At 38.3% G+C, this 21,597-nt stretch overlaps 2 protein-coding genes across 2 annotated transcripts; both read left to right on the forward strand.

The window, feature by feature from the left end:
• The first annotated feature begins 1,102 nt into the window (after positions 1-1,102).
• twf1b (twinfilin actin-binding protein 1b) lies at positions 1,103-12,925 on the forward strand. The gene is made up of 9 exons (XM_052118618.1): positions 1,103-1,203; positions 1,921-1,998; positions 4,296-4,474; positions 5,284-5,379; positions 5,452-5,556; positions 8,824-8,949; positions 9,192-9,342; positions 9,536-9,657; positions 11,279-12,925. Exons 1-9 carry the CDS (start codon positions 1,179-1,181, stop codon positions 11,444-11,446), a joined length of 1,050 nt encoding a protein of 349 aa, XP_051974578.1. The 5' UTR covers positions 1,103-1,178; the 3' UTR covers positions 11,447-12,925.
• A 3,726-nt stretch (positions 12,926-16,651) lies between these two features.
• On the forward strand, positions 16,652-21,346 carry pus7l (pseudouridine synthase 7 like). Its single transcript, XM_052118846.1, has 9 exons — positions 16,652-16,671; positions 16,950-17,733; positions 17,815-17,974; positions 18,698-18,893; positions 18,987-19,085; positions 19,171-19,252; positions 19,517-19,809; positions 20,384-20,437; positions 20,591-21,346. The coding sequence occupies exons 2-9, from the start codon at positions 16,959-16,961 to the stop codon at positions 20,912-20,914; spliced, it is 1,983 nt and encodes a 660-aa protein (XP_051974806.1). The 5' UTR covers positions 16,652-16,671; positions 16,950-16,958; the 3' UTR covers positions 20,915-21,346.
• The last annotated feature ends 251 nt before the right edge of the window (positions 21,347-21,597 follow it).

The following is a 21,597-nucleotide window of genomic DNA, read 5'->3' on the forward strand; positions in this document are numbered from 1 at the left end:
TGGAATCACAGCCACACCCTGCATTTGAGTAATTCCAGGACTGCCAAGGTCTATTAAAAAAGCTAATGACAAAGTGCCCTGGTTTATGCTACTGGTTTAAAGTGCCCCTGCATGCTACTAAATGAATAAATGGGACCATAGATAGTATCAATGCATAATACAAATACCATTTTATATATATATATATATAGACACACAACTAAAAGTAGTATAATGCATTACATTTTAAATTATTTTAATCAGATTACAGTTACTGAATTTAAATTAATTTAATAGATTTAAAGTATTAAATGATTATGCATATTTTAAATAAATATATAAATAAATAAATTATGTAGAAGACCTTTAGCGAGTCATTGTGAAGGAGAAATGTGTTATACTGAGTGTATGACTTGTGTGTAACAATGAACACGTAAGAAATATAGACATGATTTTGAGTTTTCTGAGAATGAAAAGTGTTTTAGAATGAAACTTAAAAGTAAAGTTATTAGTAATGTGATTACTTTTTCAATTAAGTAATTATTAAAGCAATAGGATTACAATTTTAGAGAAATAATTATTAATTTGAAGTGGATGACTATTTAAATACTTTACCCAACACTATATAATAGCCTACATGTTGTTGTCCCTAAAGCTAAAGCAAGGTTGGAAACACATTCAAACTTTTTTTATTATTTTATTTGTATAAACAAAGAACAGTAAGCACTGCAGTGAAATACAAATATATATATATATATATATATATATATATATATATATATATATATATATATATATATATACACACACACAAGACATAAGTGGGCATATTTAGCTACAGTTACTGATAAAATAAGAGTTCAATGTTATATTCAACGTGTCTGTCGTTAAAAGAAAAATAAAGCAATATAATTAATAATGTGTTGTTTACTATAGTGTATAAAAACAAATAAATAGAAAATAGAACATGGTGAAAAGGCCTTCGAAACTAGTTATTCTTAGCTTTAGTTACCTATCAACTCAAAGAGTCAGAGAAATACGCAAACGCCACTTTGCATAACTCTGGTGACACGCGATGGGCGGGACCACGTAATTACGTCACATGAAAGGCATCTCAAATGACTGTAGTTCATTCTCGGACTTCCGTGTTCTTTCACTACTACCATCAACCAACCGGCCGACGCAGAGGAACAAGCAGAATGTCTCATCAAACCGGCATCCAGGGTAAAATCTTTTATGATTTTTTTTATAAACGATTCAGATAAGCCGAACGAATCTTATTGCATCGATGTCACGCACATTTCTGTATTTGACGATTGTTTATAAACAGAAAAAAACCTGTTGTTGTCGTCGCTATAGACGATAAATACCTTATAGAGTTTTATTGGAAGCTCGCAATATACAAACTAGAACCAGACACTAAATCTGTGTCAAGTATGCTTTGCCTTCTTTGTTCAAATATGGTCATGCAAAAATTGGCAGTGTGTCTTTTATCATCAGACTGAGGTTCAGGATTGTGCACTCATGAGGAAAGCAGCAGGTCTCAAAGGTCCATTGGTAATAAATGTTTCACCTTTATTCGAAGGTGTTGCTAGGCATTATGCAATGCACATCTATTTGCATTGGGATTTTACTGCAGTGGCATTGTGTTGCCAAGACAACAAAAAGATGCACAAAATCAGTCATGCTTGAGGTTTGATGATACATTCATAATTATGCTCGTGATTTCAGTATAATTTTTCAGAGAACGTTCCCCAGGAATGGACAGAAGTCTCCAAAACTGTTGTCCGCTTCTAATGTCCTAACAATGCCTCTTTAGATTTCACTTTGATCCATCAGCCAAATTTCACTTCACTCATTCAGAGATGGTCAGCTTTGTTTCAGACTAGAATAAATGGTCTCATTGTCTTAAAATTCTCACTCTGTTCTTTCTATTCACAGCTACCGGGGAAGTGAAAGAAATCTTTGCAAGGGCTCGGAATGGTGAATATCGGCTGATCAAAGTAGTGATTGAAAATGGTGAGAACAGTTTTACATACAGTGCCCTAAGAAAGTGTTTGAACACCTAAAGTCACACTTAGAAATGTCTGAATGGCATTTAATAAGATACAACACATCAAAACAATCAAACTAATGATGCTAGACTGTTCTCAGAACTAGCTTCAGTTTTTTTTAGTCAAAGTCATTTTTAGTGGCTGTATTAAGTTAGGTCCATTTTGAACAATATATCTGTTGTGTAATAATCTGAAATTTTACAAACTTCTTTTCGTCAAACTTCTTTTCAAACTTCTTACTTTAAAATAAATGCCAAAACTATCCTTCGTTCTTTTTTTATATATTGTTTAAATGTATAAATTCTAGGGGTGCACCGATATGGAAAATCTTTGGCCAATAACGCTTTTCACAAAAAATTAGAGGCCGGTACAGATATCTATATTTTGTCACTTTTAGGTTCAGATCACATTTTTACTTTGAATTATGCTTTAAAATTTTACAAAGAGGTACAAAAGCTTTTTTACTGTTCTAATACAAATTTCACTGAACATGAATTGGATCTGTTGAACACAGGCCAAAATTTTAAAGAGAGCCACACTGAAAGATAAAAAGATACAAAATATGATAACATGATGATTGATATGAAAGACATTTATTTTGTACTTTTTTGAACTTTTGTTTTCTGGTTCAGAACAACAGAACTCACAATTTTCATGTATGTACTGTATATAAAAGAACATTACAAATTCAAACAATTAATATGTTGGGAAACCGATGGAGTGCGTACTCCAGGTAGGGAATGAAGTTTTGCCCCAAGTGAAGGAGTTCAAGTACCTCGGGGTCTTGTTCTCGAGTGAGGGGACAATGGAGCGGGAGGTTGGCCGGAGAATCGGGGCAGCGGGCGGTATTGCACTCCGCTCTATCGCACCGTTGTCACGAAAAGAGAGCTGAGCCGAAAGGCAAAGCTCTCGATCTACTGGTCAATTTTTGTTCCTACCCTCACCTATGGTCATGAAGGTTGGGTCATGACCGAAAGAACTAGGTCGCGAGTACAAGCGGCCGAAATGTGCTTCCTCAGAAGGGTGGCGGGCTTCTCCCTTAGAGATAGGGTGAGGAGCTCAGTCATCCGTGAGGAGCTCGGAGTAGAGCCGCTGCTCCTTTGCGTTGAAAGGAGTCAGTTGAGGTGGTTTGGGCATCTGGTAAGGATGCCCCCTGGCCGCCTCCCTAGGGAGGTGTTTCAGGCACGTCCAGCTGGGAGGAGGCCTCGGGGAAGACCCAGGACTAGGTGGAGAGATTACATCTCCACACTGGCCTGGGAACGCATCGGGGTCCCCCAGTCAGAATTGGTTAATGTGGCTCGGGATAGGGAAGTTTGGGGCCCCCTGCTGGAGCAGCTGCCCCCGCGACCCGACTTCGGATAAGCGGTTGAAGATGGATGGATGGATGGATGGATGGATGGATGGATAATATGTTGGGCAATTCCATGTAAATGTCAACCACATCATGGAAAAATAAAAAGTTTTAATCAAAGGATAAAAACACTTTTTTATATTCTGTATTTTAGTGGTATAATGGATCATGGATTATTAGGTCCAGACCGCTAGAGGGTGCCGCTTGTTCACACAGCGCTGAATACTGGCTGTATTTTAAAACGCAGCATTTTAAGGTTTAGAAAATATGAAATTGTAATTTCAAACTTAATTCAATCAATCATGCAGCATAAAAGGATATCATACCGATATCTAAAGAAGTCAAAGTCTGCTTGTTGTAAAGTGTATAAGTAAGTGCCATTTTCAACTCTGCCACATCTGTTTATGCCGTTTTTTCCACATTGGCATGAAAACGAGAAAGATTAAAAATTGAATATTACATGTTGTTAGGAGTGCCAACCCTTCAACATATTGTGGGTTTTATTATTTCTGGATTGTGTATTTGAATTCACAGAGATTTACAGTGTGTTATTAATTCATTATAAATAAACCATTGGTTTTTCATATCAGCGTATACATGCTAATAACCAATATGGCGATTGTTTGAATTTGGTCAATAATTGGCTGATAAATATCGGCAGCCGATACATTGGGGCATCCCTACTAAATACTTTTTATGGCCACTGTATATTTACATATGACAGCACAAAACATATTTGGAGCTGAACTAACTATAGTCAGTTAGTTTTGCATTTTTATAGTTTTAGAACAAACATACTGAAAATACTAGATTACGAAGTACATTTGAAAGGTAAGTGAATTGCTAGATTTATTACCCATGTATGGTAACAGGAGAATCACACTTTCTTTTCCTCTGTTGTGTTCCTGTAGAGAAGCTAGTTCTTGGCGGAAGCAAACGTGCTGCCAAGAAATGGGACCAAGAATGGGACAGCTATGTTCTTCCTCTCGTGGAGGATGACATGCCTTCATACCTTCTCTACAGGTTGGACACCACCAATAATCAGGGTTATGAGTGGATCTTTCTGGCCTGGTCTCCAGATCACTCTCCAGTGAGTGTTTTTATACCTATCAGACCTGTCTTACTGTTGTGATGACAGTTTGTTTGAATTTTGTTGTATTTTTGCAGCTCATACTAGGCCAATGGAAATCATGAGACACCACTTGATGCATTTTAATCCATCCACTCCATATATAGTATCACTGGTTTAAAGCTGTTTACTTTAGATTTGGTTGCCCGTTAAGCCTGTCCACATTAATCCAGTCTATAATTATGCTGTAATAAAACAGAATGTGTAGTGCTATATGGATATGTTCATTAAAGACCCTATGAAATACAAATTTTAGTTATTTTGTGTTAGTGTTGAGGTTGAGGTTAGTGTCTACATATTGGTGTACTCCTAATTTTGTTGAAAATTCACTTTATGATTTTGCACTACACAGATTTTTGTCAAATGTTCTCTAAAAATAAATATTTCCCTCCTCCTAAAACCATCCGTGACTGCACGTAGCAATTTATAGTTCATGGCTGTGATGTCATGTAAACCTGTTGGCTATTTAAAAATAAAAGTCCTCCTGTATATCCCGTTCCAATTTCAACAGGAAATACGTTGTGAAGCAATTTCATTGGGTCTTAGATATAGTTACTGTGTTATAATAAGTTATTGTATCTAAAGTGAATCAGGGACAACTGAGATACCTATGTAATGTGATAGTGTTCCAGCTAGGCAAGATTATAGAATGAAACCATAAATTCAGGCAAAATCTTTTTATCTCATCTCGTTTTGTTTTTTCCTCCTGTACATAATTTTTTGTTTTGAAAAGCATGGGTGACCTGAGCTTTTCAAAATTGTCTCTCCAGGTTCGACAAAAGATGTTATATGCTGCTACGAGGGCTACGGTGAAGAAAGAGTTTGGTGGTGGACACATTAAAGAGGAGATTTTTGGCACAGTGAAGGTAGTAAAGAAACCCCCCTCTATGAATGGATCATTGCCATATGTTTCCTTACTAATGCATCTCTCTGCACAGGATGATGTCTCTCTAAATGGCTATAAAAAGTACCTCACCTCCCAAGCAGCACCTCTTCCCCTGACAGCAGCAGAAGAGGAACTGAGGCAAATCAAACTCAGCGAGGTAATGCTGACATCAACAGAAGCACTTCATAGGTGTATGCGTCAGGCAAGCCCTTTATTAAAATAAGGCAAAAACCACATCAGTCCAGCTTTTATGACCTCAGGCAGAAAAACAACAAACAAGGATATAAGAAAACGAACCTACCTTTTTTTCTTGCCAAAACAACCTTCATTGTTTGTGAATTGAACAGCACATGTGTGTATATTTATATATACAGTATGTACTGTATTTAAGCAATATCACACAAGCATGAGTGCTGTATGGCCCTGCATCAGCACGGCTGTGATTCGGCCGCAGCTGAAGGTAATCACAGCCTTGCTGATGTAGGGCCATACAGCATGATTGTGAGTGTGATATTGCTTATACACAACAGTTCAAAGAACAAGTAATTAAAACAAGGTTGGAAAACTAAGGACTGTCACAAATAAACGCATTAGTGCATGGAACTAATTTATTACGCCACGGATTACGATCTGCCATTGCTAGTCCCAAAGATGCACCTAAACCTAATTCGAAAACATCACTTTAGAGCTAGTAATGGCAGCTTGGGCTGTTTCTAACAAGTTATTGGAGAAACGAGGTGTTTGCGTGTGTTTCTTTGAGAGAAAGGGGGAGTGAGAGCGATTGAGATTACCTGTGTCTGTTGCGCCTTTCAAGCAGATGAACAGTAAAGATATAGCTGTTTAACTTTATTCCTCATCTTTAATGTTAGTCAACTTGCTGAAGATCATTTAGGCTAAAAAATAGCCGTCAGCGCGGGGTCTTCCCTGAGTATTTCGTGGTAGCCAGTTTGTTTCTCTCCTCCGCCATGTTGAATGTTGTTTATATCTGAATTCTGCTCCCAATGCAGAAACTCCAGTAGTTAAGCACCTTATAGCCCGTCTGGTGTGATCCCACAGAAGAGCTACTGTAGCACAAATTGCTGAAAAACTTAATTCTGTCCATGATAGAAAAGTGTCAGAACACGCAGTGTATCGCAGCTTGCTGCGTACAGGGCTGCATAGCCGCAGACAAGTCAGAGTGCCCATGCTGTCCCCTGTCCACTGCCGAAAGTGCCTACAATGGGCACGTGAATGTCAGAACTGGACCATGGAGCAAAGGAAGAAGGTTGCCTGGTCTGATGAATCACATTTTCTTTTAGGTCATGTGGACGGCTGGGTGCGTGTGCATCGTTTACCTGGGGAAGCGATGGCAGCAGGATGCACAATGGGGAGAAGGCAGTCCGGCGGAGGCAGTGTGATGCTCTGTTCTGCTGAGAAAATTTGGGTACTGGCATTCATGTGGATGTTACTTTGACACGTACCACCTACCTAAAGATTGTTGCAGACCACGTACACCCCTTCAGTATTCCCTGATGGCATTGCCCTCTTTCAGAAGGATAATGCGCACTGCCACGCTGTAAAAATTGTTCAGGAATGGTTTGAAGAACATGACAAAGAGTTGGATCCAATTGAGCATATATGGGATGTGCTGGAGAAACAAGTCCTATCCATGGAGGCCCCACCTCACGACTTAAATGATCTGCTGCTAACGTCTTGGTGCCAGATACCACAGGACACCTTCAGAGGTCTTGTGGAGTCCATGTTCGATGGGTCAGAGCTGATTTACGGGCACGAGGGGGACATACACTATATTAGGCAGGTGGTTTTTATGTTGTGGCTGATCGGTACATATATACACACACACATACATCCATACACACATGCAGAAATGGTATTTGGTCAGTGACACTCCTAAATAGCCATGCTGGAAACACTGAATTAAGAACAAAATAACAGATTTGTTCAGCTGTTTAGTCAATCAAAACTATGGATCCGTTCAAGCGGAGGCTACTCTTTGGTAGCCATTAGGCCAGGATAGTTTAGTGCAGTACATTGATTTTGCATTGTGAATTAAAAGAGTTTACTACCCATGCCACATTTATGCATTTTTCATGCCATTATTTTGTTTGATAGGCAAAATGCTTAAATATACTGTACTACCATATCAAAACTATTATGTATGTCTATGGCCTCACAGATAACCATGCACATTTCCCCTTTGCCCACTTTAAGTCAAATCCTGCATTATTAACATGATTTGTGGTAGTAAAACTTATGCTAAAAAATAAACGTAATGTAACGTAGCATCTAACATACACTGGCTAAAAATAGAGTAGCTCAGTCCCAGAAAGCTCATATGCAAGCTCTCATTTGAACTCATTCCTGGAACCAATTGAAAAAAGATGCTGCTGGCACTGTATATGGATTGCCAAACCTTAAACCATAAAAGGATATGCTGCGACACTTAAATGGCTCATTGGCTGTTTTAAAATGACAGGCTGCTGAACTCGACCAATCAGAGCGCTGGCTGTAACCCCCCAGAGTAGCAGCTGTGGGAGGAAGATTATACTACACTAATCTACATGTATGAGAGGACAGGAAAGCAGCTTTGTGACGTTTTGTCATTATTAATTTGCTGAAAGAGAGATTGCATGTATTGAGCGGTTCAAATCCAGGATGAAATGAAACAGGAGGTTCATTCAGTGTGGGCCACACAGACTGTGGAGTGCCAGTGCAAGGCCTCTCATCTTCAACGTCATCATCTTTTGTTATAAGATGCATTTATTTATGGCAAAAGTAACCAATAGACTTATTATGAGATTAAATAGATCATAATGTTCACTTTATTACAAGTAGTCACAGAGTTACAAATGGCCATCATGGCAATTGTTACTCTTGAAAAATAAATGATTAACCCTCTTTAGCTCAAATAAGTGCATACCTCAGAATAATGATTTATTATTGTTTCTAACTAAATATTCATGTTAATAGATTCTTAATGTTAGTTACGTATTTTAAAGATTACATTTTGCTATTTCTTTTTTTTTTTTGTTACAGTTGCCCACTACCTCATAGCCATGATAACATTTTGTATGGTAGTAAGCAGTGACAGCTTGTCCATCTTTTATACATGTTAAATTTTAACCAAGTGCCTAGAGGTGACTGTTAACTAACAACATGGAAATTGGTTTGAAGGCATCAATACTGCAGAAGTAAAATACTAAAAGTATTGGAATATTGAAAAAATATTAAACTGTTAGTCATATAACATGCCCTCAAATATGAGCAAAATGTTTCTTACAGTGCAGCCATACTGTTTATAAATTAAAACCTCAATGATTGAATTGCACAGCCATTCCTAATTGATCATTTAACTGCCTCTGTGACTGCATTAGTGACCACAGGTCAGTGCATAATGTTTGTGTGTGTAAATGTGTGTTTTCAGCTGCAGACAGACATCCATGTTGACACAAAACAGCAGACTCTCCAAGGTGTGGCTTTCCCCATGCAGAGAGAAGCTATTCAGGCCCTGGAGCAGTTCAAAGAGAAGAGGATTAACTATGTTCAACTGGTACATCAGGCCTTTTCTCTACACACACCACTCCAAGCAGCTCCATACTATAGCATCTTATCCATCCTTTTCATGCTTTGCTTTCTGTAACTCTCAGACAAACCCGATATCGCAATAGATCCATGTTTATTTAAGAACCTGTTTGGTTGAACCCTAACCATACAGTACCAAATACAAATACCTTTAGTAGTTCTGAATAAATGTTCAAAGAGAGTTATTGATTGTGTCCATTCCCTGAACAGGAAATTGATTTTCCTAAAGAATCCTTCAAGTTGTCCAGCACAACCCCTACAGAATTGAGAGACCTGCCGAAAAGGATTCCTAAAGATGCAGCGAGATTTCACTTTTTCCTCTACAAACACTCCCATGAAGGAGACTACCTTGAGTCCACAGGTAGGAGATGCATATTAGATGTTCAATTTAATTAATTCTATTTTGTTTTTTTCATGTTATTAGGCTCTGTTTCATATTTATACAGGCTGTAACCCATGAAGAAGCATCAGTGTATATTGCTGTTTTAGTGTCTAAACCGTCTAAAATGTTGTGATGGGTTTATAAATGTGTGTGTATGCTTGTGTTTCTGCAGTGTTCATCTACTCTATGCCTGGTTATAATTGCAGCATCAAAGAGAGAATGCTGTACTCAAGCTGCAAGAACCCTCTCATAGACACAGTGGAGAAAAACTTGGGCATTGAAATAGCTAAGAAGGTAAACCTATATAATTGGCTGGGTTTCCATTCACCTGTTTTATGACAAGAATACGAGCATAAACTATGAAGGAGTATAGATAGGAATTAAAAAAGTATGAAAAAGTACAAAAAGTCTGACTTTGCTTCAACAATCCATGTTGAATATAATCAATCGCAACACATAGCATAGCATCTGAAATGTTGCTCTGGTTTTTCTGAAATGCCAGACATAAAGCCTATCATCAAAACAATTGGCTACTATTACCTCCCAGAACTGACACGCTTTTGCTTCCAGGCATCTGCCGTTGAACACTAGCAAAAAATTAAGTTTGTCGGTGCACTCTAAACCGCAAGTAATTAAATACATTTTATAAAGAACCACAGTGGCTTTAACTTCCAGTTTCATTTAAATTTGCATCAGTTTCCACAGAAGCTAATTGTATAATTTTACAATTTGTTTATGGATATATACTACCATTCAAAAGTTTGGACACACCTGCGCATTCTGTATTATTACTATTGTCCACATTTTAGGATAAAAGTAGTCAACAAAGCTATTGAATAACTGAAATTAAAGTATGGGAATTTTATAGTGACCAAACAAATTAAGTTCATGAGAAATATAAATTCAATCAAATGTGTCCATTCATCTGACTGGTAGTGTATACTGTATATTTGATACCATATTATGTGATTGTTGAGTAGGCATACTTTGCATATATTCACAAATTTAGGCGGATTTATACTTCTTCGTCAAACCTAGGTTGTAGTCTCCATGTAGTGGCCAATGCTTGGTTTGCTTTTATAGTCCTGCGTTGGTGTGTTTGTCATTCTGTGAGTACAGATCCAAAATGCTAATGTATGGAGAGAAAGCATATTTATGAAATAATTATACATAATTATACATTTCAGACAAAAACAAAAGCAAAGTTATTTGTGGATCCAAAAGTATTTATTAAATTATTGTAGCATTACAATTAGTTGGTATGTTGTATTATGGTACATATTATTTATTATTCACTTTGCCTGCCAAAATAAATCAGTCATACACTTTATGCTTGCTCTTGAGTTGATTCTTATAAGCTTATAAGCTAGCAATATAACATTCTAACAGGTATTTTTTAATTTGCTGACCAATTAAAAGTGTTCTGTTTTCATAACTTATGAAATATTATTGTTATACTGTACACCATACTGTCAAACATATGGTCAAATCATACGTATCAAGTTCAAGGCTCTGATGCTGGCACACAGTACAGTCACTGGATCTGCTCCAACTTACCTAAACTTATTCCTGTACAGCTACATTTCCCACCAGAAGCCTGCCGTTTGCAAATAAGTCTTGTTGTACCAACACTAAGAGGCACCAAATCACTTTCTCTGACTTTTTGCTTCAATGTACCTCGTTGGTGCAAGACCTTCCCAACTCTGTCCGTGAAGCAGACTCCCTCTCTTTCATAAAAAAATGGCTAAAGACACATCTTTTCCATGAGCACTTCACCATACATTATAATTACAGCTGCGTTAACGCTATACGTTGTTACATTTTTTGAGAGATGCACGTCAGGAAGTATAAATGGGCCATTAGGGTTAACATTATTAAATCAATTCATCAATTTCTCATGTAATTCTCTTTTTAGTTGGAGATTGACAATGGCGATGAACTGACTAGTGATTACATGTACGAAGAGGTCCATCCCAAGCAGCATGCACACAAGCAAGCCTTTGCCAAACCCAAGGGGCCAACTGGGAAGAAGGGTGGTCGTAGAATCACACGGGCGCCAGGGGATGGCGTTGATGATGATTAAACCTCTTCCACCACCAACCTACTCCAAGACAGTGGTACACTCCGTCCTTGAACCGAATCCCCAGTTTTACCTAGAGTCAAGTAGACCACAACCCTGTAGACTGATCTATGCACAAAGTAAAACACTAAGCCTGTGAAATGACATATTGTAGCTTGCAATATGAAGTTTGCGGTACACGAGAATGTATTTACAAAGCTTTCATTTGCATTCAAGGATGCCATCTGTGATGTTCCTGGAGACAGTTTTAACACTATTACACTGTTTACCTGCATATTGTAGATTGACTTGTTTATTTAGCTCAGAAGACTATGATACACAGTGCAATATTGTTGAAATAGACACTCCATTTAGTGCTTGTTTTTCAGATATAGATATCGATTGCTCAAAAAGATGATTTTCAAGAAAAACCTTTGGTTTCCCATAAATGGATATCTAGTCTAGCCCATGTATAAATCGCACTTTTGATGGTAGCTTTACAGTTAAATAAAATTTTAGCTGAGGACTAGGGTTAATATTTGTCTGACAGATTAGCTTCAGAACAGGGTAGTTTATGCCAAGATTAGGCTTGATTTATATTTGGAAAACAAGCCCTGAAAGTTAAACAGTCCATGGTTGGTCTTAACTAGAGTCCATAAATCCATGAATGACTGAACAACCCTGATCAGGAAGGTCAGAAGTTCAGCTATGTTTTATGAGTTGCAAGCATTATAAATTAACTTTCTGATTGAATAGGTCATAAAACAGTTTGGCGTTCCTATTGAAAATCAGGCCGCCTTAAAGAGTGACCAAATAAGTCACATTAGGACAAAGTTAATCAGTATTTTGACAGCCTCAGAAGCATTTTGATGAAGGATTTGCCAATAGTAACGCGCTGAAAATGTTCCAATACCTTTATACCTATTTTAAAACGTGTATTAAGTCTTAAAAGTTGTGATTTTTAATGTAGGAATGTTTAATTATAGAGAGATGAATATAGAGTTTGTAGAGGAACCAGTCATAACACACAAATCAGAAACAGCGATGCTCTCTGCACCTTAGCTACTTTTCACGTTCCTCTAGTGAAGACTAAACCTGCAGAGATACTATTTTTCTAAGCCTGTACAGTTGTATGTCCAGATAATGTTGTTGTCTAACATCTTGGAATGAGTGTCCATGGTTTCAAGTGTTTATGGCCATCTTTTCTGTTTCAGCAAATGTTTTTGGCCTCCATTTCATGGCATTCACAACCGCATTAATGTATACAGTGCATGAAGGTTACTTAGCATCTAATTTGGGATGCCATTGAAGCCACTTATAAGGGAAGGGATTACATGTCCCAGAGTTCCATCTACTGATTCACAACAGGCAAACCACTAATAACATGTCTTCTATGTGAGGGTAAATGAAGTCTTGAATGGAATCATTATAGTTCAAAGTCATTAATGTCTTTTTCTATGCATTGTGTAAGAAAGGGGGAGAGAAAAAAATAAAATATTTGAAGATACCTTTAACTTTGGAGTCATCCTGTCATTTTTTTCCTGTTTTAGAATTTGAGTGCTATAATTACAGATTGCTATAGGGGCATTTTTTCCCAAAAGCTCAACTTGTGTTCAGTGATCTGTATCTTATATAAACCTTATTCAGAGTATTTAATTTTTGACAGTAATGAAATTGATGCTGTGAGAGATAGATTTGCAGTCTCTTTGAAGACATGTGCTGTATAGAGGTCCTAGAACTAATTTTTTCAAGTGTGTTTTGTCTATTGACATTTTTGGAAAGATGTATTTTCAATGTTTTGTCAGCTGAATGCCAATTTAGACATCTGTACAGCCCATTGAAGAGACTGTAAATCTATTCCTGACAGCCTTGTTTTAATTCCTGTCAAAAATAAAATATGGTGCTACTCTGATTAAGTAAAAAATTGTGGGCAATACTGAAATGATTAAAAGCGTTTTTGTAGCAAAGACTTTAAAAGAGCCCATATTATGCTCAATGTTTTAATATTCAAAAAACACATTATTTTTCAAATACTTCACATTTCTGCTAAACCTATTTTCATCCTCTTGCTCAAACTCTCTGATTTAGGTCCTGTCTCTTTAAAGCCCCCCTTTCTGATATTTCTTGAGATTGACCATTTTGTTACACAGTTTTAGGTAAAAGCCGGCCCACAGCTGAATAGTAAACTCATGCCAAATCAATAACATTACATTGCAAGTTAGCTGAGCATTACCATGGATTGTAGACATAAAATGACTGTAAAAATAAATCCATCTCCACACTTGAATGAACGTTATGCACTCACCTAAAGGATTATTAGGAACACCTGTTCAATTTCTCATTAATGCAATGATCTAATCAACCAATCACATGGCAGTTGCTTCAATGCATTTAGGGGTGTGGTCCTGGTCAAGACAATCTCCTGAACTCCAAACTGAATGTCAGAATGGGAAAGAAAGGTAATTTAAGCAATTTTGAGCGTGGCATGGTTGCTGGTGCCAGACGGGCCGGTCTGAGTATTTCACAATTTGCTCAGTTACTGGGATTTTCACACACAACCATTTCTAGGGTTTACAAAGAATGGTGTGAAAAGGGAAAAACATCCAGTATGCGGCAGTCCTGTGGGCTGAAAATGCCTTGTTGATGCTAGAGGTCAGAGGAGAATGGGTCGACTGATTCAAGCTGATAGAAGAGCAACTTTGCCTGAAATAACCACTCGTTACAACCGAGGTATGCAGCAAAGCATTTGTGAAGCCACAACACGCACAACCTTGAGGTGGATGGGCTACAACAGCAGAAGACCCCACCGAGTACCACTCATCTCCACTACAAATAGGAAAAAGAGGCTACAATTTGCAAGAGCTCACCAAAATTGGACAGTTGAAGACTGGAAAAATGTTGCCTGGTCTGATGAGTCTTAATTTCTGTTGAGACATTCAGATGGTAGAGTCCGAATTTGGCGTAAACAGAATGAGAACATGGATCCATCATGCCTTGTTACCACTGTGCAGGCTGGTGGTGGTGGTGTAATGGTGTGGGATGTTTTCTTGGCAGACTTTAGGCCCCTTAGTAACAATTGGGCATCGTTTAAATGCCACGGCCTACCTGAGCATTGTTTCTGACCATGTCCATCCCTTTATGGCCACCATGTACCCATCCTCTGATGGCTACTTCCAGCCGGATAATGCACCATGTCACAAAGCTTGAATCATTTCAAATTGGTTTCTTGAACATGACTATGAGTTCACTGTACTAAAATGGCCCCCACAGTCACCAGATCTCAACCCAATAGAGCATCTTTGGGATGTGGTGGAACGGGAGCTTCGTGCCCTGGATGTGCATCCCACAAATCTCCATCAACTGCAAGATGCTATCCTATCAATATGGGCCAACACTTCTAAAGAATGCTTTCAGCACCTTGTTGAATCAATGCCACGTAGAATTAAGGCAGTTCTGAAGGCGGTCAAACACAGTATTAGTATGGTGTTCCTAATAATCCTTTAGGTGAGTTATTTATAAAGCACTTTATACAATGAACAGGTGACACTCCTCAACCACCACCAGTGTGCAGCATCCACCTGGATGATGCAACGGCAGGCATAGTGCACCAGTACACTCACCACATACCAGCTATTGATGTTGAGGAGAGATGGGGATTATTAGCCATGATTGATAAGGGCCAATGGGATAATTTGGCCAGAACACCAGGGTTACACCTACATTTTTTTTTTTTTTTTAAATGACCACAGAGAATCATAACCTTGGTTTAACATCTCATCTAAAGGACAGAGGCTTTTTACAGTATAATGTCCCCATCACTATACTGGGGCATCAGGATCTACTACACAGGGAGTGTGCACCCCCTGCTGGACTCCTTATCCCTCTTCCAGTAGCAACCTAAGTTTTCCCATCCAGGTACTAGCCAGGCTCAGCCCTGCTTAACTTCTGTAGAAAACCAGTCTTGAGCTATAGGGTGATATGGCTGCTGGAACACTTAAGAACTATTTAGGATAGTAAGAACAACAAACAATCTGCATAATTCTACACAATTATAGGTAAAAGTGGGTCTGCAGCTAATTAGCAAAACAATTTCAACACAGTAACATTAGCTAGCAGATTAGCAGATGCCTAAAGCTGTGCACTGGGTGTAAACCATAGCTACAACACAAAACACTTTTTAACTCTTGGTAGTTAAATCCACAAATAATCAAGCATACTTACAGATTGTGATCCTGAAGCACCAGATTGTCCCAACAAAGTGGGAACTGCACAATCTTTCAGGAGTAACCATCTTGAAAATCCACCATTGGTTGTGGTTGTCTGCTAAATAAAAAGTAGTGTTGTCGATATGGCGACAATGCTAACCCAACTCATCCTGGCCTCGACTATATCTATGTTTGATTGAGGGCGGGCATTATGCTAATGTGTTGCATAGTGACATAGATACTTTACGGAAGAAATGGCTGGACTACAAACCAGAAGTTTCCTGTAGTTCTTGAGTGGTGTTGTCTGTGGGAGAGAATATCCTTTTGCGTGGAGTTTGTGCTTTGTAACTTTGCAGACTTTTACATGCACAAACAGCAATATGTCACACTAAAAGAAAGGTAAAATCCCAAAAAGCACAATAGGGCCTCTTTAAGGCACATGCCTAAACTTTCAGAAATAAACCTACTTTGACAAATATTTACTAGAGTAAAAAGTGTGTCTTGTGAACATTTAAAACTATGTCTTCCAATGTTCTGGAAATATATTCTAAAACTTCCCCTAATAATAGGCTATTCCAGTGGTTCTCAGCCTTTTTCACTTCAAGGCCCCACATTGTCCAAGTCAATATTCAAAAGCCCATGTGTACTGTAGACTAAGATATTTCCTTTGGTACTTCTGCTTTAATGATGACAAGGTAACCTTGTCAACAGATTAAAGTAATTAATATCAATACATTTTGTGATTCCAGAAGTTTCTGCATGTTCTAAACATCTGTTGTTTAAGGGAGTTGTTGAATTAAGAACGTACAATGAACAATTGTATTTTTTTTTTATTAACATTAACCAATATTAATACATGCTGTAGTACAATATTGTTCATTGTTAGTTCATAATTCATAACGCATGTTCTAATGTTACAAACGTAACTTTATTGTAAAGCATTGACTACACACATCCACACTTGGCGTTTTATGTGCTGCGGTACCTTTAAGAGACCATAGAAATGTATCACGTGTTGCGGAAAGACAACATAACCGCACGCGGGTGAGTATCCGCAGTATTTCGTTCTACTTTTTAGCGATTTCTATTATGACGTAACCTCGCTAAACGCGGCTTTTTCAATCCCATTCTTGTGTGAAATTATTTGAATATAAATGTGTTGAAATATATAACACATTTTGTAGTTTGTTAGTTCATATCTTGTCACCAATTCTTAGCATTTTCGTTTAATTTTCTATCACGTCTTTATACAAGCAAATAAAACATTTAAAGGATGATAAAATTGCTCAAGTGACTTCATGACTAAGTGTGTTTTCATGTAGGTTTTCAAAATGGAGAGAGATTGTCTTCCGTGCTTTATATCAGACCATGAAGGTTTCCATGGAACTATTAAAAACTCCCCTAAAGACTTTGTGGTTATTGAGATTGACGACCATGGACAACCTGTGAACAGTTCACATATTCAGAAAGAACTCACAAAAAAACCCTCTCAAGCAAATCAAACTACAATTAAAGGAATTGTTAAATCAAAACAATCTACATCAGATGATGCATACCCTTTAAATCAGGATTGCTTTGATCTGAGTATAATTCTGGGTCCAGCTGTGAACAAAGAATTGGAACAATTCACTAACAGAATGAAAATGGGAGCCAGTCCGAGTGAACACGATGAGCTGGAAAACATGGAAATGTCTTTGGGTACTTTCCTTGATAAGCACCAGAGAGCTGTTGTCCACAGAGCAGTAAGACACAACTTCCCCTTCTTGCAGACTGTGACCAACCAATCAGAGATTCGAGTCAGAGAAGACCCAGACTTCAAGGAGCTCTCAAAGTTGGCCTCTGAAGAAGAGGCGGAGGAGTTCATCAGGTTCATTGATTCCAAAGTGCCTGGCACTGTGTTCACCTTCCTGCCTGATGACAGCAAGGAGCACCGGACTTCAGTTCACCATTTTGTCAGCAGGCGGTTTGGGAAGCTAGTGGAAACCAAGAGCTTCAGCGACCAGCAGAAGACTTCCATTACAGTAAGACTCAGGGACAGAAGCAAGCAACCCAAGAAGAGGACAATAACAGATTGTCAAGCGGAAGAAGAGGTGACATTATACACTGGTGAGTAACATCACATAACCAACATCCCTTATTATGACATAAAACTTTCAGTGCAGCAATAGTTGTTCTGCATGTCCTCAGCTTTCACACTGTGCAAGGAGAACTTGGAGACTTTGGAGGCAATCAGCTACATGGCTGCAGTCCTTGGGGTGCTTCCGTCTGATTTTACCTACGCAGGAATCAAAGACAAACGAGCCATCACCTACCAGGCCATGGTGGTGAAAAAGATCTCTCCTAAGCAGTAAATACACAATACACCCTTACCAAAACCTACTAGACAAAGAAATAAGCCCATTTAGCTGAGTAGGTCACCTAAAATGAGAATTCTTTCATCATTTACTCACCCTCATGCGCAGAACACAAACATAGATTTTTAGAAGAATATCTCAGCTCTGTAGGTCCTTGCAATGCAAGTGAATGATGATCAGAACTTGCATTTCTGGTGTCCCGCATTCAGATGTAGTGTAACCACACTTTGTTTTTTTCCACAGTCATTGAAAACCTAAACATTTTAGGTAATTGTTAACATTTTATCTTTCATGCCATGAAAACTAATGGAAAATTCAGAATGATCAAATATCAAAATTGCTAGTTATTTTTAGTAGTCCAGAAATTGCTATTTCTGAGTGTAGTCTCATTCAAATGTGGGTTGTAGCACCAACAACTGGAAATATCATAATGTTTTGAGTTTTGATTAAATGTAAACTATTCCCTAGGCTAGATAACTATAAGAAAAAAAATCTGAATCTAGGAATCAACAGCAAACAACTGGAAAAGTAATTAATAAGTCATGCAATTAATTGATCAAAAATATGGGGGGAACCCTGCCATTATTTCTGCTTTCTCTCTCTAGCCCTTTTTTTTTTAAACCTAAATAAAGGTTCTGTTTCTGTTCTTGTTGACCAAGTTCGACTCCACTTTTAGATGTATAAAATATGTATAATATATATATATATATTGGCAGGTTGATGGAGAAAGTCTCAGAGTTTGAGAGAAGGGGAATGCAGCTCTCTCATATCCGCCCTGTGTCTGAGTCTCTCAAACTTGGCAGACTCCTGGGAAATCACTTTGATCTTGTCATAAGAGACCTGAAGTGTCATGAGAAATGCAGAGTCACAAATCTAAACAAGCTTGTAAAAGAGGCAGTGGAAAATGTGAAGGTAAATATGTGTGTAAATTCACTGAACAAACTAATGTGGGGAAAATACTGCAAAAAAATATTCTTTTTTTTTAAATTATTATTCTTTTTGCAGAACAAAGGCTTTGTGAACTATTACGGGCCCCAGCGGTTTGGTAGTGGATTGTGTGTCCAAGCAGACCAAATAGGACTAGCACTCTTGAAAGAGGAAATGGTACTTACTTAATGTATATAATGTCTGTACATGGATCACTGAACGCCTAAAACTCTAAAAACTACAAAGTGTGTGTTTCACACAGGAGACTTCTGTTAAGCTGTTCTTCACCCCAGAAGATGGCGATGACCTCCAAAACAAGGCAAAGCGTCACTTTCTTCTCACAGGTTTGTGTTGGACATTCTCAGATGTTTAAGTTTGTGCCTGAAGGTCCTTATGCTTCACAACAGTTTTTTGTTCCCCAAGTTGCTATTTGTAGCTACTGACAAGTAGATGTTTAAAGGTATAGTTCACCCTAAAATGCTAATTCTGTCTTCATTTACACGTCCTCGTGTTATTTCAAACACGTATGACTTTCCTTCTTCCTTGGATCACAAACGTAGTTATTTAGGGTCTAACAGCCTTCATGATGTTTACACCTCTCTCTTCAGGGAATGCCAAGGAGACCCTGGCACTGATGCCAGCTTACAAAGCCCGAGAGCGGCTGATGCTGCGTGCACTCCACCGGTACGGGAGCGAACAGGAGGGCTGCACACGTGGCTGGCTCAGTTTACCCCACAGCATGAGGCTCTTCTACCTCCATTCTTACTGTAGTAGAGTGTGGAATGAAGCAGCCGCATACCGGCTCCAAAAACTGGACTTCAAGCCGGTCCAGGGAGATTTGGTGTGGGGTGGATGTGAAAAGGGGCTTGAAGACGTCACAGAGGAACTGAAGGCTCCACAGGTTAGGAACCAGTGTGTTACTATCTATTAATTCTGTGAAAACCCAGTATACTTTTCAAATGCCTGATTGGCCAACCTACTCTTTTGGTGTTTTGTGATGACACAACAATGTTTTTCATTATTCTTTGAGTAGTTTGAGAATCTGTGTTTTCCATAAAATTGTGTATATTATGATATCATTGAAGACTGAGGGTGTACCTTGAAAGAAATAATAAGTTAAATCAATGTTAAAATTAATAAATAATTACATTTTGAAATATTGACTAAATGTAAAGGACATTTTTGTCAAAAGACAGAAATTATGACTAATATATATATATATATAACTTTCTTTAATCAAAATAAATGATATTTAAAAAAAATTAACACTACCTACTTCTTACAGAGCTTGACTTTCTTTAGATCACTTGATCTAATCAAAGCATATTAAGCATCTTAATCAAAGGCAAGGCTCTTCTGTTCTGCACTATTAAGTCACCTGGTCATTCTGAAGCAATGGTGGCTATATATATTTGGTTGGGAATTGTTCAGTACTAGACCTAACCTAACCTACAGTTTTTTTTAATCTTCTGTAGGTTCACGTTGTGACCTATGAGGAAGAAAAGGATAATGTTTTCTCATTAAACGAGGTACTATGTTCAAATATCTCCTTTTCTCTAACTATCTCTGTTAACCCCTCCTCTCCTATCTCTTCCACTAAGACTATTCCTAGCATTGTCTCACATCTTTTTTTATCTAACACCATTTTATGCACCCTTGTGTTTCTGCTGGCTCTGTTGTAGGTCATTCTTCCGATGCCAGGAAATACTGTGAAGTACCCAGAAAACCTTTTGGGCCAGTGGTATTTAAACAGATTGGCTCAGGACGGCTTGGGGATGTGCCGTTTCAGAGTGACTCCTCTAAAACTCAATGTCCCAGGATGTTATCGCCCCCTGCTCGCAAAGCCACAGAGCATCTCTTACAGCTTGCAGACTGCAGAGGAGCTAGAGACTACGAGCCAGAAATTAAAGTCTGGGGCACCCATTCTAACATTAGCTTTTGACTTGAATGCATCCTGTTATGCTACTGTGTGTCTCAGAGAGATTATGAAGTGTGATGTTTCATAGTTAGACGTTGACAAGATGTTTACATACAAAATAAAGAGGTTGTTTGGCAACCGTCAGAGTACTGCATCAGGAGTAGGAGGTCCAGTGTTTGATCCTCTTCCGAGCTAGAATTTTTGCTTTATTATCTTCATCAATTTGTGGGATAAAGCTCAAAGGAGAACCTCCTTTCGTGTGCATGCTCCATTGGCTGTAAATGAACCATGGGGTGCAGAGTTCAATCCTGGTGAATATACACAAACACCCAAGTGCTGAGTGGTTTCTCCCCCCACCTTTCCAGAGAATTGACCAAAAGGATTATGTTTCAGGTGGAGAAGTGTTTGATTTTAAGTAATTTTAAAGATGAACCAACTAGTCAGAAAACAAACACATCCTTGCATTTGCTGGGACCAAACCTATGCTCCTTCCATCACAATGCCTTTGTCTTCCAGACAGAGCTACCAGTTTCACACGTTTACATTTTTGTTTTGTGGGTGTCCTTGTCTGTGAAGATGAACCAACTATTCTTAAAACAAGAGCACCAATGTATTTGCAGGGTTCAAACCAGGGCCCTTTACATCACAATGCCATTACTTTCCACACTGAGCTACCAGTTTTGTGCATTGATATTGGTTCTGTGGGCACCCATGTCTGAAGTATTTGTAAAGATGCCAAATAGTTAAAAAACAAACACACCCTTGCATTTG

Source organism: Xyrauchen texanus, chromosome 45 (genome assembly GCF_025860055.1).
Source record: "Xyrauchen texanus isolate HMW12.3.18 chromosome 45, RBS_HiC_50CHRs, whole genome shotgun sequence".
NCBI lineage: Eukaryota > Metazoa > Chordata > Actinopteri > Cypriniformes > Catostomidae > Xyrauchen > Xyrauchen texanus.

What these genes read in the sequence shown, in the direction of transcription:
- twf1b (XM_052118618.1), top strand. Translation starts at nt 1,179, where the DNA reads ATGTCTCATCAAACCGGCATCCAGG. An exon ending in GGCAAATCAAACTCAGCGAG is followed by an intron (nt 5,557 to 8,823) that starts GTAATGCTGACA and finishes GTGTGTTTTCAG; the next exon opens with CTGCAGACAGACATCCATGT. An exon ending in GCATTGAAATAGCTAAGAAG is followed by an intron (nt 9,658 to 11,278) that starts GTAAACCTATAT and finishes TTCTCTTTTTAG; the next exon opens with TTGGAGATTGACAATGGCGA.
- pus7l (XM_052118846.1), top strand. Translation starts at nt 16,959, where the DNA reads ATGGAGAGAGATTGTCTTCCGTGCTTTATATCAGACCATGAAGGTTTC. An exon ending in AGAGGTGACATTATACACTG is followed by an intron (nt 17,734 to 17,814) that starts GTGAGTAACATC and finishes GCATGTCCTCAG; the next exon opens with CTTTCACACTGTGCAAGGAG. An exon ending in GCGTCACTTTCTTCTCACAG is followed by an intron (nt 19,253 to 19,516) that starts GTTTGTGTTGGA and finishes CTCTCTCTTCAG; the next exon opens with GGAATGCCAAGGAGACCCTG.